Genomic DNA, 17,444 nt, shown 5'->3' with positions numbered 1-17,444 from the left:
TATTCATCAAGCAAGCCTGAAAACATTCTTCTCAGCTGTTTTCAACATAATAAGAAGAATAAGAAATGTTTTTTGAGCCGAAAATCAGAATTATTTCTGAAAGATCATGCACTGAAGTAATTATGCTAAAAATTCAGCTTTGAAATCACAGAAATACATTACATTTTAAAATATGGTAAAATAGTAAATACAATATTTTACTGTTTTTGCTGTACTTTGGATCAAATAAATGCAGACTTTAATTTAAACAACATTAAAAATATTACCGTTCAAAAACTTTTGACTGTTAGTGTAAATAAATAAAGAATAATTTTCTCAGTCAGTTCATATTAAAGCTCCTTTGGGTAGATTATGGTGCTTGGAAACAAGCCAGAGATTTATTATGAAAAGTTTAAGAACTCACTTTGCTAAACATGTCATATACAATATATGCTAAATAAACTATACATATGAATAATAAAAAAATAACAAATGCACAATGAGATTTTAAACACTTTTAGAATCTGTTATCTTTTTATTAGTCGGAATAAAATTATAGCCATACAAAACATAAAAATACAATCAGATATTTTGTTAGTATGTGAGTTTTGCTAACAAGCAATCATTAAATCAACAAACAAAAAAAAAATCATTTAATTTATACTGACAGGGCATTGAAAATCCTAATGGCAACTTTTAAACAACACAGCAACTAGGTTTGTTGGATCAGTCCTTGCTGATTTTCAGGCTAGGGATATTTCATAATGGGCTCACTGCTTAAGGTCCAAAGTCACTGCTCTGATTCTTAGCAGGGCAAAACGTGATGAGGGATAATCTCATATCCCCCACCAGTTTCCCCTCATCCTCTCTAAGGTTCTTGTCAGGAAAAGTAAGGTTAGGGTCATACATCTCAAAAGGTATTTCGGATTTTGCGTCATTTCCTCGAACACGTGGCCACAAAATTCGCCTGGTTGCTACATTTGGCAGCCAGGTCAGGAGTAATGACTTTCAGCAACGGATCTGGCACTGCAAGGATGAAAGCTGTCATTCTTGTTAGACATTGCACTCATGAGCCACAAATGAAAAGGCTATTTTTCCCCATATCTTCCTGTACGATCATATGATTGGATAAATCAAGCGAAATGCGCTTAACAGGCAGTGTCATAGGCTTGGCTCCATAAGACCAAAAAGCCAATGCAGCTTAAACCGATGTGTTGTTACGATTAATCAGCCAAGTAACTTTATCCTACATTTAGTTTAGCTGCTAATGACTGGGGAAACAGGCGCTTTGCAATTCACAGAAAGTCCACGTAACCCTGAAAACAACGAGCCTGTCAATCGCACCAAGGAAGGCTATATATTAAATAGAGATATGAGAAAGCTATTGGATTGAAATCTCTGATTTATCACTAATAATTAAGCTTTCCTATACAATGTCTGTCTCTTTCAGAACAATTAGTCTGTGTTCATTAAATATCTGATAGTGCAGTATATATCCACACAATAAGGGAAGATTATGGTAAATCCAATGAAAAACAAAAAGTGAAGTAAACAGGCAGGCACATGGACCACAAAAAAGGCTTCGTGTTGCCTCTTCCATCCTTTACTTTTCTCCTCTACTCACTGCGTAAACCTTTGACCCTGAATAAAGTATTTGTTACAAGATCTTTCTCTAATGCACATGGAGTGCTTCCAGAAGTGGTACCACTGCCATGTAGTGTGTGTGAGAGAGAAAGAGTGTGTGTGCGCGCATTTGTTATTACCTAGCAAAATAGAGAATATAAAATGTAACAAGGTCTCTTAGTGCAGTAAAAATGCAGCATAACCAGTGTAATGTAAAAGATAAATCTCCCTCTTTCAGGATCACATTTCTTTTACACCTTAAATACAATAATATATACTAACAACAATTGTAATTATTGAAATCATCACTGATCCTCTGTGAAAACCAGTAGAATCATCTAAAGCTAAGCAAAAAAAAGACATTTAAATCAATAGTGCAAATCACAAACAGTGCAAAAAAAATCAGATTTAAATAGAATTTGATCATAGCATCAAAACGTCTTTGATCCGAGATGTGCGTAGAGTCCAGGAGGAGATGTGAACCCTACCATCCATGCTGAAAGTGCACCTTATTTTGGCAGAAGAGGTAAACCACAAACTCATCTTACTCAATTGAATTTGTCTTGGATATTCATTAGGCTGCCGCTGGACTTTGCTCTTTTGGCTGTGGATCAGGATGAGAAAACAGATTAGAACTAGACTGGCAAGAGATGCAACAGAATATTCAATGCACAGTTTAACCTTGTTCTACATGCTTTGAAAGATGCTAAAATTAGTAGTGTCTGAGACTGCTCGGTTAAATACTGTCTGAAAGTGATTGACCATGAAACCTAAAGCAGTAAGAATCAAGCATGCACAATTAGCACTGTCGAAAACCTCTGCCCTTTTGCTTCAACTTTCTGTGGAGACAATTTGCACGGTTAGGCAAGTTACTTACCGTGTATGAGCTTGCGTTTCTTTTGTTCTGAGTGCAGGAAGCTGCTTAAGTAAAAGATGACGGGGAGGAAGAGCATGAAGCTGGACACTGCGATGACAGGCACCGTCTCCTCCCGAGGTAACAAGCAATTATAAGTATTACTCCAAAGCTGGTGTGTCGTGTTCATCTGAGAAGTAAGAAAAGGTAATGATACCACTTTTTTCACTCAAAAATGAAAATTACCACAATTTACTCAACCTCAAGCCATCCTAGGTGTATATGATTTTCTACTTTCAGAAGAAAACAATATGAGTTATATTAAAATGTCCTGGCTCTATCAAGCTTTATAATGGCAGTGAATGGGGGTTGAGATTTTGAAATCCAATAAAGTGCATCCATACATCATAAAAAGTACTCCACACAGCTTCAAGGGGTTAATAAAGGCCTTCTGAAGCGATATTTTTCTTGTGTAAAAGTTGTAAAACCGTCATCTCTAATTTCCGCTAACTGTCCTATGTGTGTTCACAAGGGAATGGCACATCACGTATTAGAAGTACAAAACAAGAATTTGTAAAGTTTTTTTTTTTTTTTTTGCAGATTTTGATATAAGCCAAACAAAACTTGGTTCTTGGGATGCCTACGTCATCCGCTGAAACACCATTCTCTCGTGTACACCCATACAACAGCTGAAAATAGAGATTAAGGTTTATAAAGGTTTAAATGTGGATATTTTTCTTACAAATTCGCTTCAGAAGGCATTTATTTACTCTGAGGAGGTGTGTGGAGCACTTTTAATGAGGGATGGATAAACTTTTTTGGGGTTCAAAATCTCAACCCCCCTTTCACTGCTATTATATAAAAAAAAAAATGTTTTTTGTTGGATAAGTGTGTTACATTACATTAATGTTTGGCAGATGATTTTATGATTTTATCCAAAGGAAAATTACAATGCATTTAGTGTCTACACTTTATCATGGTTTTAATGCATTCCCTATGTCTTGGAGTTACTACTCCTGGTCTGTAAAGTCTAAAATAGACTACATGACTTTTAAAGGGATAGTTCATCCAAAAATGAAAATTTTCCATCACTTGCTCACCAATGGATCATCTGCAGTGAATGAGAGTCAAACAGCTGATTATAGCATTACAATTACTCACAAGTAATCCACACAACTACAGTCCATCGATTAATGAAAAATCTGAAAAGCTGCGTGTTTGTAAGAAACAAATCCAACATTAAGGTGTTTTTAACTTTAAAATATTGCTTCTGGGTCCTCTATTTATAATATTGCTTTCTCAAGTGAAAGAGATGTCTCATCTGAACCAGGAGAGAAATGTGCACAGATCAAGCACTGTTTACAAGCAAAAAGGATTTTAATGTGAGAGGACAGCATGGGATGGACTTCTTAACTGGAGTTTTTTTACTTTGCTTCCCAAGACATTAATTGATACACTGGAGACGTGTGAATTTCTTGTGGATTATTGTGATGTTTTTATCAGCTGTTTGGACCCACATTCTGACGGCACCCATTCAATGAAGAGGATTCATTGGTGAGCAAAGTGATGTAATGCTAAATTTCTTAAAATCTGAACTATTCCTTCAAAATCTAAACAGCTTGTAAAACAGGGAAACAGAATCAGCTCAAAAAATGTTTGATATTTTCCAAATGGATATAATAATAGTCTGAAGCTTAAAAAAAAAGCTGTGCCTCTCATAACCCATGCAATTTTCTGTGAAATGTGTCAACTCTGGCTGTCCAAATTCTGCAGACTGGCTTTGACTTCCGTCAACTCGTTCAGACTGCAAATTGAGGCAACAATTTGTACAAAAGTCCATTCCTGCCTTTAGTTTGAGCAAATGTAGGTCTATAGAGGGTGCTGTTTTACAATTCTCCCCAAATTGCACATCATTAAACTTAATTTGCTAATAACTTAGAAGTCAAATGATAGGGTTTGTGTTTATTAGTGCATACTCACTGCATCTTCTAAATCAATGCAGAGCGTTTGGTTTTTCTGCATTCTTCCATAGAGCTCGTTCAACCTTTTGTATGAGGCTTTGCAGTCTTTACACAGCTCAGTGTGGTTTTTCTATTAAGAAAATAGGATAGTTTCAAACTCAAGTCATTTGTTTTAACTAAGCTTGTATCTATATGAGCCACTTGATGTTACCTGAAATTGCTGAAAACAGGAGAGCGACTGATTCAGAGTGGCCATGAAGTTAACAGTATCATTCGTAAGAGCCTCTTGATCTTCAGTCAGACATTCTAATGAGCAAAAAATATTAGAATTATTCTCAAAACATTCATAATGTTTAATGAAAGAAATAAAAACTTTTATATAAAAAAAATTCTTCATACTGCAACAAGTGGCGATAAGTACACTACCAGTCAAAAAAAATTGGACAATTTATTTGATCCCAAATACACCAAAGGCAGTAATATTGTGAAATATTTTACTATTTAAAATAACTGCTTTCTATATGAATATATTTTAAAATGTAATTTATTCCTGTGATCAAAGCTACATTTTCAGCCTCATTACTCCAGTCTTCAGTGTCACATGATCCTTCAGAAATCATTCTAATATGCTGATTTGCTGTTTAGGAAACATTTTTTTTTATTATTCTTATCAATATTTAAAACAGCTGAGTACATTTTCTTTCAGGATTTTTTGATACAAGATCCAAGGATCAGCATTTATCTGAAATAAAAAGCATTTGTAACATTATAATTACATTATTTAGGATAGAAACTATTAGGGTTGCACGGTATACCGGTACTACGGTAGTATCGCTATACTAAAGCTTACAAATACCCGCGGTGCCATTGCATTTTTGAAACGGTAGTATCGTCCAAACGGTAGCACCATAAGATATGTTGTATGCACGGCAGGAACACTGTTTAAAACGTTCATGCACGCCAGCAGAAACATTACAAGTTGACTGCCAAAATGTCTTTCTGCTGTGCTTTGTGTAGTACAAGCGGTGTATAGGCTTTATATGCTATTCAGTGTTTCACCATGCTTCAGTTCAGTTTGAAATGAGAAGCTGCACGCGCACGTCCTTGTTCACGCTGCAGTTTCAGAAGAGAGGGTCTGATTCAGACGACTGTCTAATGTTATTTAAAAAATATCAGCCCAAGAATCAATTATTAAACATCAAAATATTTTACTAGACAGAATTTTCGTATTTTTATTCATTTGCCCACTTTTAGAACATGTGTAATAATTCGTTTCTGGAAGCATCTTTGCGATCACGAATGCAATTCCATTCATTAACATAGTAGTTTTGCACTTGGTTCTTATCAATCATTTTATATAAATGTATTTTTAACATTATAAATTAATACGTTTTAATATACAAGCTGCTAACTTGGAAATTTTAAGATATGGCAGCAAAAATGCTCGTGACAGTTCAGCAATAAGACACGAGCAAGATGTTTTAGTTTCGTTTCTGTGTTCGAATCTGAATTCGCGTTAGTTTGGGCGAATCACTGATTCACTAAGCCATTCATAAAAACGAGTCATTTGATTCACCCCTGAATGATTCAGCCGTTTTGAAAGAATCGTTTGAACAACTCAGTGATTCAATCATGAACACTGCTGCCATCTGCTGGCGGTTTTAAGTTTCCCGTCATGTTCCATTCTTTTCCAACATATTTCTATATTCAGAGTTTTGTATTTAAAACATCTATCTTATAACATTATTTATGCAATTATAAGTACAGTCTAAATGCATAAATACCACATCTAAATGTCACTCTATGAAGCTTCTGTGCAGTGCTCAGATGACTTTTGTTGACATGATTTCATGGATAACAATAGCCAGTCATTTATTCACATTAGTGGAGTATTCAGAGAAAAATCTTGCCTGTTTTCATTTACATCTTTTTATTTATGAATTTTTTTATTCATTTTGTAGATTTGAATTTTAAATTAACAGAATACTGCATGGTATCGTGATACTACTTGGTATAGTGATACTTTAGCTGGTATAGTATCGTAAGTCATTTTTATGGTATCGTGACAACCCTAGAAACTATAGAAATTAATACTTTTATTTAGCAAGGACGCCTAAAATTGATCAAAAGTGATGATAAAGACATTTATAATGTTACAAAAGATTTCTGTTTTGGATAAATGCTGTTCTTCGGAACTTTCTATTCATCAAACATCAAAGAAACCTAAAAAATTCTACTCAGCTGTTTTCAACATAATAATAATAAATGTTCTGAGCAACAAATCAGAGTATTAGAATGATTTCTGAAGGATCATGTGACAAAAATGAAAAGTGAAAAAAATTCAGCTTTGAAATCACAGGAATAAATTACATTTTAAAACATATTCAAATAGAAAAAAAATTGAAATATTAAAAATATTTTACTGTTGCTGTACTTTGGATCAAATAAATGCAGGCTTGGTGAGCAGAAGAGAATTCTCTAAAAACACATAAAAAAATCTTACTGTCCAAAAACTTTAACTTGTCTGGTTAAGAGTGAAAATGAAAGAAACATGCTTAAGGGAAGCATACAAACTAATGGCAGTTTCGACTGAAACAATATTTCAGGCTATGTTACTTACTACTGCATTTTGCTGATTCAGTCCAGATCTCATGTAAATTGCTGAAGAGGGTATAGAGCAGCATCACCCTATCAGAACGCATCAGACTGTCATGGCAACTGACATTTCCAGGGCCAGACTATGAGGACAACACATAATGACAAAGTTATTAAGTATTTTGCATTAACTTTATAATAACTGTTTATAATAACAATCAAAAAACTGATGTGTAACAAATCCCATGAACTTAATATAAACTTAAAATAAAATATTCCACAGTCAGTGTGAGTTGGGCTTTGATGAAACAGAGTGAACACACACAGTCACAAGACACACGTGCATGTGACCGCAGGCTGAGAATTCTGTCAAACAACCCTGAAACCATTCAAGAACATTTATAAGTACGTTTGGTGATAGAAATTGACACTTGGAATGAGCACCTACTTGGTCGGATGATATGTTTTTATAAATGTCGTCCAGACTGTTAAAGCCAGAGTAACAGTTCTGACAGATTTTGATAGGTCGTGCATAAGTCACAAGGCAGTTCGCTAAAGTCACGTAGCGTTGACGGTAGATGTGAAGCAGTTCGATACAATACTCGTTCACTTCCACGTCATCTGGAAATGCAGATTGTAGACTGAGAGAGTAGAAGGATCCCAAAGTGCTCGCCTGTTTTACAGGGATAACGTTAGCTGCTGGAGGCAGCTTTAGTGCACTATCGCTACTCAATTCTGAGCAGTTAGCAACGGTAATGAATGTAACAGACCACTCTGCAAATAAGCATGCTATTACAAATGTAAATTTCGTTAGCAAATCCATATTTTCTACACTCCAATTACAACACGCTGTTGCTTTGCGCTGTGCGACTCTACACAGCTTCCTGTTTTGTTTCCTTGTCCCGTCTATCGCGAGGGTAATCTCGCGATAGACGGGATTTCAAATGACAGGCGCACCTGTAATGTCCAAAGTTAAGATGAAAGTTGATTTTGAGTCCTGTTTCAACCATTTCCATTTGTTTTGTGTCTTTACAATTTGCTATTTAATTTAAACTGTTTTACTTGAATTTATAGAGATGTTGCACATAATTATTACAGAAAGAGCTAAGGGTCAATGATGCCTCTGCTCATCTGTTCAACATAATATAGCCTATGTGATGCCCTTTTGTTTTTATGAAATACACATTTTACTACCAGTTTATAACGTTGTGAATTTTCAATTGTTAGGAATATATACACTACCAGTCAAATGTTTTTGAACAGTAAGATTTTCAGCAGAAATATTTTTACTATTTAAAATAACTGCTTGCTATTTGAATATATATTTTTAGTAATTATATTTTTAAGTATTATATTTTTATAATACTTTTTTAGCATCATTACTCCAGTCTTCAGTGTCACATGTCACATGGAATAATTCTAATATGCCGTTTTGCTGTTTAAGAAACAATATTTACAACAATTAATTATTTTTTTCGGATTATTTGATGAATAGAAATATTAGTATTTATCTGAAAAAAGCTTTTGTAACATTATACACTATACCATTCAAAAGCTTTGATCAAAAGTGATATTAAAGACATTTATAATGTTACAAAAGACTTCTATTTCAGATAAATGCTATTCTTCTGAACTTTTTATTCAACAAAGAAACCTTAAAAAATTTACTCAACTGTTATAACAATAATAATAATAAATGTTTTTTGAGAAGCAAATCAGAATATTATAATGATTTCTGAAGGAGCATGTGACTGGAGTAATGATGCAAAAAAAATTCAGCTTTGAAATCACAGGAATAAATTACATTTTAAAATATATTCACATAGAAAACAGTTATTTCAAATAGTAAAAATATTTCTGAATTTTACTGTTTTTGCTGTACTTTGGATCAAATGCAGGCTTAGTGAGCAGAAGAGACTTCTGTAAAAAACATTAAAATCTTATTAAAAACTGTTGACTGGTATGATGCTGTTATGGTTTTATTGGAGTTTTAAATGCAGAAATTTAACAGAATAAGTCTAGTTTTGTTCTAGTTTTGGCTCATGCACACAGAATATAGTCTATTTATTTTAATTATCGCTGTCAATATTAATCTCAAATTGATGTTAATTTTAAAAGGCACAATAGCTATAAACCTAAACTCGTTAAAATCAGGATTAATAAACAGTTTAATATATTTCTAAATGTATTCTTTTGCATTTCATTCTTCTGTGTGTGTTTGGAGACAGTGGCTTTATGAAAACTCGCTGCATCCTCTCTTTCCTCGGTTTTTGACACCGCGTGTAATTTTGCGAATGTGTTAGCGGCCAAAAAATAATTACGGAGTCAAGGTAAACGATCTGGGCTCCGATTCTGATTGTGTTAATTGTCGCAAACCCTCGAATCAAGCCACTGCAGTCAATGGTCTTTAATGTGAAATTAGTGCCTCTTGATAACTTGCAGTCCGCGGCAATTCTGCAGTCATGAGAGCCTGATGGAAATGGGGGGCTCAGAATGCCTCGCATTAAGGGCTATTCTACTGCGTGCGCTGATGTCTGAGGGTAAATTCGCAGGTTTTATGTCGTGGATTGTGGCATTAGCTCTCCACTACTACACTGTAGCAGCTCTGTTATTGTGATAGCCTTAAATTGGATGATCCAAGTCATCCCTCCTCCCCCCGGCAGCTGAATTCAGCCGTTTGCAAGCAAAGAGCTTATGAACGAGGTAGGCTATACAAAACCATACAGTGATACCAGGAGGTATATGTTACCTCAAATACATATTATAGCCGATATATGTGTTCATATGTTTCCTCACATGTCCTGGAAGAAATAGGCTTAGATTATTGATCAGGTTGAAACTAATCAGGTTTTTATACAGGTAGCCCCACAATTACCATGTGCATTAAGGACTTCATTTGAATGCACAACGGAGACAGAGGCAATTGAACGAGGACAAAAATCACTAATTAGGCTGCCTAAGTGAAGTATCTTCATCGACTGGAGGGCTCTTAAGCAAAGGGATGAGCCTGGATAACTTGGCTTAAATTCTCAAAATTATAAATGTGTGTGGCTCAAGATTGTCCAAATGAATTTTTAAAACGAAAAGCAGGTTTTCAAGGAATGACAAGAGACATTGATTTCATGGGTCATCTGACCCTCACAATCATTCCTGAGGTAAATGAGGCATGAGATCCTGATGACATTATCCCGATATTAATTATTTTGTTCTTCCAATTAAGGCGTTTAAAATGTTAAAATTCTGTCATCCAAATAAAACTTTTATACAACTGAATGTGGATTATTTGAATCAATTGTCTCGTCTCTTTGGTGGATAACGTAATTGATAATTAATGATTTTTAAATATGTCTTGATCATATGTGCAAAACTAGTCTTAAATAGCATGGGTAGCAATAGCCAAAAATACATTGCATTGGTCAAAATTATATATATTTTTTCTTTTATGCCAAAAATCATTAGAGTATTCAGTAAAGATTCGTTAAGATTTCCTACCGTAAATATATCAAAACTTAATTTTTGATTAGTAATATGCATTGCCAGACACTTAATTTGGACAACTTTAAAGGCAATTTTCTCAATATTTAGATTTTTTTGCACCCTCAGATTCCAGATTTTTAAATAGATGGATGATGGATCCATACATCAATGACCCTTATGACTGGTTTTGTGGTCCAGGGTCACAAATATAGGCTAAATACTACATATTAAAAATGTTAACAATAATAAAAATAAAAATAAATACGTTACGAAATTAGGGTTCGGTGTTATTCTGCAGTGTAGCCTATGTATCAGTAACTTTGGCTTTTTAATTCATGACACTGACTATAAGGAACCAGTTAAGGGTTAACTAAAGACTGTGCGCTTTAAGCCGTAGTCTAAACCTGGAGAGAGAGGAGCTGTAAAGTTATGCAGAAGTTATTCTCCATCCTTTGGGCCGTCCCTAATCCCCCAAAACCGCGTTCTTTTATGCGAGAACTGTGCCTCTTTTCTTGTTTTGCGCTGCCTATACAACATAAAGTCAGACTGCATTTAATGCTTATGGCGGGATGTGAGGGGGATTTTGCAAATGCGAGGCCCCCTTTCGCCGAAATATTGCTCTCTAAACGTCGTGTGAGTCTACCAACCCAAAGCGACCCCAGAATCTCCCCCGGTGTCTGACTCGAATGACAAACCAGGCCGATTTCACTGCATCGCTGGGAAATGTTGGGGCTGATAATAGAGATTTCGCTTTCATTTTTTACGGTTGACTTGGTTATTGTTGCTTTTCTTTTGCCCTGATTCCTTCCAGGGATTAGGCCTGACTTCCCCACTAGCAGCGGCCAAAGTGGCCCGGACTGGGGATGACAACTGACGAGGATCAAGGCTTGGGCTATTCTGCCCTCTGAGAGGCAATGTGAACTGAGAGGAGCTGGACAGGAGAAAAGCCCTTGGACAGAAGAAACGCGCTCTCAATGTTCAATGAACGGATGCCCCTAAATAGCTTAGAGAGCCCTGCAGCCTAATTAATTACTCCTAACTTTCTCGTTAAAACGTGAATATCAGGACCTCGCGAATTTGCATATTATAAATGGCGGTCCTGTATTTAAAAAAAAAAAAACGCCATGTAAAGGGGAAATGCTGTACAGTTGCCCCATTGCAAGTAAAACAAAACAAGTGTGGGACGAGTTAGTAAGAGTTGTTAGTAATTTCCAGAGCTGGGTAGATTACAAACTGTAATCCGTTACTGATTCCAAATTAGGCTACATGACAAAATTGTAGCTAGTAACGTAATCAATTACATTACACATTTAAGGTAATATAATCTGACTACTTTTAGATTACTTTTGACCTATCTTGTTTATCACATTGATTTGGATTATCTTGTACCATGTTGATATTAAAATTCAAATGTATAAGAAAATATATTCCATTCGTTGTGTTTAGCAACATGAAGTGCGTTAAACATTACATTGTCAAGGTTTTCCAAACTGGGGTTTATGAGTTTAATGAAAACCTAATAATAATTAAAAAAAAAAAAAAAAATCATAAAAATGTAAAATCATAAAAATGCTAAACTAAAAATAAAAAAATAAAACACTTACTAAAAAAAATTGAATATTTTATCTATGTCATGTGACCATTAACCAATGACAGACAAACATTAGCATGCAAATGTAATAATTATTCAAATATTTATTTGAAAATCTCAGGGGTACTTCAAGCAAATATATTAGGTGAAAGAGGATCAGATGACAAAAAAGTTTGTGAATTTGTGCATTTTAATGTGTTTAAAATACAAAAGAGTGATGTGTATAGCTGATGCAATGTTGAACTCCTTAAACCTGAACCGATTTTTCCCAGAGTTTTTGAGTGTGTATGAGCAGTAGGTTATTTTAGAAAGAAAAAAAATACATTTGAAAAACAGGGATTAGGAAGAATCAATAAATTATGAATCATTTATTGCTATTGTGTAAATAATACGTAATCATGTAATCCATACAAAAGTAACTGTAGTCTGATTATGAGTATTTTAAAATGTAATTTAATTTACTTAATTTTTGGAATCTGATTATGTAATCCAGATTACATGTAATCAGTTAATACCCAGTTCTGGTCATTTCTATGACAGTATGCTTTTAAGGAACTGCAATTCTCCATTTCTTTTTTTCCAAGTGGGATAGTTCATAGGCAAAACATTACATTTTGAGCATGTACTAAAAAGCAGTGTTGGGAAGGTTACTTTGGAAATGTAATAGGTTGCAGATTACAAGTTACCCTATTAAAAATGTAATAAGTAATGTAACTATTTAAATTACTTTATTAAAATAATGTAACTGATTACTCTTCTAAATTTCTAACAAATGTTTTAACTCTTAATCATTCTCAAACATTTAAATGAATAAAAACACTGAAACAGAAAATATGACACAAACCTGCAACAATTAAATGTTAAATAATATAAATATCCTTCATGTATTGAATCCCATTTTGTTAACCAGTGTCTTTGCTGACCTTCGATTATCCAATTCAACTATAGTAATAAGTAAAAATTACCTTACAATTTGTTCTACATTTTTATTGCTGAAGAGTGTTGAACTTTCTTATTCTGCTTTACTGTACAGATGTGAATGTACTTTTCCTTCAGCCTGAGGCTTTTGGTGTGAAAGGGCTTTTACATTTGCCAAAAATAGAACTTTTTATATTAAAAACAAACAAGCAAGCTCTTATTAGCGCAATTGACGCATATTAACACAAAAGTAACGTAATGCATTACTTTCCATAAAGAGTATAAGTAACATAATTACATAACGCATTTAGTTACTTTTTTAGGGAGTAACGCAATATTATAATGCATTACTTTTAAAAGTAACTTTTCCCAACACTGCATATTAGTGCCTTAAAGGCACCACCCAAGTGACAGCTTTTGTGTCTTTTTTCTGATAGTAATGTATTTGATGCAGATTAAGAAATTCCATATAATCTAAAATCTTTATACACATTTTTAACAAAAAAATAGAATTTTGTTTAGAATTAGTTCTATGTTCCTGCTGGATAAGTCATATCTGGATAAGTCACATATAAGTCATCTGTGAGATCAATATCAGCCCCAGTTCATGCAGTCCAAGCTGATTCAAGCTGAACCATAAATGACCTGGATCAAGGGTCTGAAAACTCAATCCAGAGTTTAGCTCCAACTTGCCTCAACACACACCTGCCTGTAAGTTTTTAGCATGCCCAGTAAGACCCTGACTAGCTGGTTCAGGTGTGTTTAATTAGGGTTGGAGTTAAACTCTGCATGATACTGGTCCTCCAGGACTGAGTTTGGAGACCCCGGACCTAGATGGTCCAGCTAGAAACCATGTAAAACCAGCTACCTTTCAATGGAGAAGTACACTTGAAAGGTACACCTTTGTGCCCTATTTACTTCTAAACGGTGCATAGTACATTAAATGGACATATTATACATAAATTGTATATATTAGTACCTTTTGAAAGGGTACTGACCCAATGACAGCTTTTGTACCTTCTTTTTTGAGAGTGTGGATTAATATTTGAGCCATTCTACAAAATTGGTGCAAACTGCTGTCCCACAACCCAAAATGTTTTAATTATTTAAAATTATTAAGTTCTGTCAGTTGGGAGGTGGCTGTCCCAAACCCTAACCTCTAAATTTCAACTTATGAAAATGATATTGAAATAATTCTTGGTTTCTTTTTCCATTGTTGTTTTTAAAGTACCTTTTGATTCTTTTAAAAAAGGAAGTTCAATAGAAATGATTTATTTTATGTTTTCTTTGTAAATTAGGAACATTATGTAAAAGAATGTGTCCTGTATTTTCATGTCACTACCGAAACAGTATCTGAACATCTTCGTTTTTTTGGGTGTTATCCCGTAAAATTGTTACTACCGTAATAGTCACAAACGAAACATGTCATTATTGTTTCTCTTTCAGGTTGGAGGGTCTCCTTGCCATCACCCTGATCTTTAGCTCCCTCCACAGATTCTCAATTGGATTTAAGTCAGGACTCTGGCTGGGCCACTGCAAAACGTTAATGTTTTTATCTGCTAACCATTTCTTCACCACTTTTGCTGTGTGTTTTGGGTCGTTGTTGTGCTGAAATGTCCACTGGTGCCCAAGGCCAAGTTTCTCTGCAGACTGCCTGATGTTGTTGTTGAGAATTTTGATGTATTGCTCCTTTTTCATGGTGCAGTTTACTGTGATTAGTTTCCTTGGTCCACCGGCTGAAAAACACCCCCAAAACATTAGGTTCCCACCACCATGTTTGACAGTGGGGATGGGGTTCTTAGGGTTGAAGGCTTCTCCTTTTTTACACCAAGTGAAGGCTACATAATTGTGGCCAAATAATTCAATTTTTGTTTCATCTGACCATAAAACAGAGGACCAGAAGTCGTCGTCTTTGTCCAGATGAGCATTTGCAAAGGCCAAGCGGGCTTTTGTGTGCCTTATCTGGAGAAGCGGTGTCCTCCTAGATCTGCGTCCATGGAACCCAGCGGTGTGCTGGGTCTGTTGGACTGTCTGCCTTGAAATGTTGCCACCAGCAGAGCCCAGATTAATCAGGATGGCCTTGGTGGTGGTCCTTGGATTCTTTTTTACATCTCTCACTATCCTCCTGGCCAGCACAGTTGTCACTTTTTGCTTCTGACCATGTCCTCTGAGATTTTTCAGAGTGTGGAACGTCTTGTATTTTTTAATAATACTTTGCACTGTAGCCACTGAAACTTCAAAACATTTAGATATGGTCTTATAGCCCTTTCCTGACTTGTAAGCAGCCACAATGCGCAGCCGCAGGTCCTCAGTAAACTCCTTTGTCTTAGCCATGACAATAGGCTATTACTGTGTTGATAGTGACACATTTGGAGAGAGGACAAATATTCCAAAACTTTCTGAAAATACAATATGACAATTAAAGGAACACTCCACTTTTTTTGGAAATAGGCTCATTCTCCAACTCCCCCTGAGTTAATAAATTGGCTTTTACCGTTTTGAAATCCATTCAGCCGTTCTCCTGTTCTGGCGATATCACTTTTAGCATAGATCATTGAATCCTATTAGACCAATAGCATCACGTTCAAAAATGACCAACGAGTTTCCATATTTGTCCTATTTAAAACTTGACTCTTCTGCAGTTATATCGTGTACTAAGACCGGTGGAAATGCAAAGCTTCAGTTTTCTGATTAGGAACTACACTCCCATTCCGGCGTAATAGTCAAGGAAGTTTGCTGCCGTAATAAGGCTGAAGCAGGAGCAGTAATACCACGCAGCACATGTGCAAATGCTAAACTAGCTGGGAACTCTTTTCAGATAATACTCCGCCTGCTTCGGCCATATGGAGTGTTCCTTTAACTGCACAATTACTAGAAATGTGTACCTTGGAAATTATACAATTTGCATTTACATACAATTTTTTTGGAACAAGACACAATTTTTTTTTAAGACGTTTCAAACTCTGACTTTGGGCCAATTCTGTAGAATGGCCCATATTCAACCTTGTATGCATAGACCAGCCACATTTAGAAATACCCAGGCTCTAACCATTATGCAATGTTAGCTAATAAAAGCATGGTGATTAATGAACATAATACGTCAGAGCTGTTTGACACACCTGAAAGTTTCTGTTCTGCTTCTGCTAACAGGCTAAACTTCTGCTTTTGGCTAAATGTGTTTTCTCAAATAGCACAAATCTTGTGTGATGTTTTTGTGGGAAAACTGTAGATTGCATCAATAGTTTTACTATGAAAAACGTACAAATTTGCTGTTGCAGAACTGATTGGCAGCACTAATCAATGATGATTTGAGCTTGTCTCCCTCAACTAGACATGTTGACCATTCATGAAGAAGTTAATCTTTGTTGACGGTGTTGTGCTCCACTGTCGGCCCGCTTGGCTCACAGATCCAAGTCTCCAACAAACAGTCGGGATAATTACCAAACATGTAGCCGACGAACTCGATACACAATGGCGCATTGACTTCCTCACTGTTGGTCGCCTCTGTGGAGCGCCACGGCGAAGCCATCGCTCCACGCAAGTCACCCCGGGCATCGTTCACCCGGAACGGGAGGCAAGGACGTCTTGTTTCATAACAAGACACGATGCTGACTTCTTTCAGCTCCAGCGAACTGGACATAAAACTCGGCTGACAACCTCCAGCACAGACCGAACAGTGTGGGAGTAGGGGGCGGTCAGAGTGAGCTTTCTCTTGGAAAAAAGAGTTACAGTTAGAGTTTACAAAGTAATATTTTAAAGGCTCATTCAGACATTTTTTGTTGCTTCTAGAACTTAAACTTTGAGCTGTGTCATCTTGACTATACTGACACCTAGAGGCCTGGGTGTACCAACAAGCAAAAGTCACCCATGATTTATTTATTTTTTATAATGGAAAAGATGCATATCTTCATCTACACTTGACTGAAAAACACTAAAAGTGTGAATACATTTATAAGGTCGGTGTGCTGACAGTTTCACCAGTGATATCGCTGAATGAAAGACCCCCCTACAACTCCTTGTTAGTTGCCAACTATGAACTTTTTTTGCCCTGAAGAGCAGTTCAGTGCGAGTCGGTTCTCATTCACTGGCCGGCTTTTGTGGGCCGCCCTCGCTTTCATTCCTCCGTGCGTTACACCAATTAAAGGAGGACGTGCAGCAACTGTAATGGCCCGAAGAGTGATTGTTTTTGACAAGCAACAAAACACATAGATCCACCCCTCCGATTAGGACGACCGGGGGGAGGGTGTATTTTAGGGAGGTAGCGCTCAGCCCAGTCAGTGCCCTTAAAGCAGCATGAACTATGAGAGGAGGGGTATGGCCTTCAAGGGAAGGTTTTTTTTTCCTCAAAGACCGGTCATGTCAAAGAGGAGGACAGAGAGATACCCGGCCTCCCCCTTACCAAGCTTTATACACACTATACTGCTTGCCTGCGTACAAGTGTCAGCAT

At 36.0% G+C, this 17,444-nt stretch overlaps 1 protein-coding gene across 1 annotated transcript; it reads right to left on the bottom strand.

The window, feature by feature from the left end:
- Nucleotides 1-484: 484 nt before the first annotated feature.
- On the bottom strand, nucleotides 485-7,899 carry ostm1 (osteoclastogenesis associated transmembrane protein 1). The gene is made up of 6 exons (XM_073816582.1): nucleotides 7,460-7,899; nucleotides 7,037-7,154; nucleotides 4,628-4,722; nucleotides 4,436-4,546; nucleotides 2,480-2,645; nucleotides 485-2,206 (listed from the first exon to the last, which is right to left on the bottom strand). Exons 1-6 carry the CDS (start codon nucleotides 7,832-7,834, stop codon nucleotides 2,151-2,153), a joined length of 921 nt encoding a protein of 306 aa, XP_073672683.1. The 5' UTR covers nucleotides 7,835-7,899; the 3' UTR covers nucleotides 485-2,150.
- Nucleotides 7,900-17,444: the final 9,545 nt, after the last annotated feature.

This window comes from Garra rufa, chromosome 13 (genome assembly GCF_049309525.1).
Source record: "Garra rufa chromosome 13, GarRuf1.0, whole genome shotgun sequence".
In the NCBI taxonomy this organism is placed as follows: Eukaryota; Metazoa; Chordata; class Actinopteri; order Cypriniformes; family Cyprinidae; genus Garra; species Garra rufa.
This window is presented reverse-complemented; position numbering and strand designations above follow the sequence as displayed.

What these genes read in the sequence shown, in the direction of transcription:
- ostm1 (XM_073816582.1), bottom strand. Translation starts at nt 7,834, where the DNA reads ATGGATTTGCTAACGAAATTTACATTTGTAATAGCATGCTTATTTGCA. An exon ending in TGAATCAGCAAAATGCAGTA is followed by an intron (nt 4,723 to 7,036) that starts GTAAGTAACATA and finishes TTTGCTCATTAG; the next exon opens with AATGTCTGACTGAAGATCAA. An exon ending in CCTGTTTTCAGCAATTTCAG is followed by an intron (nt 4,547 to 4,627) that starts GTAACATCAAGT and finishes TTTTCTTAATAG; the next exon opens with AAAAACCACACTGAGCTGTG.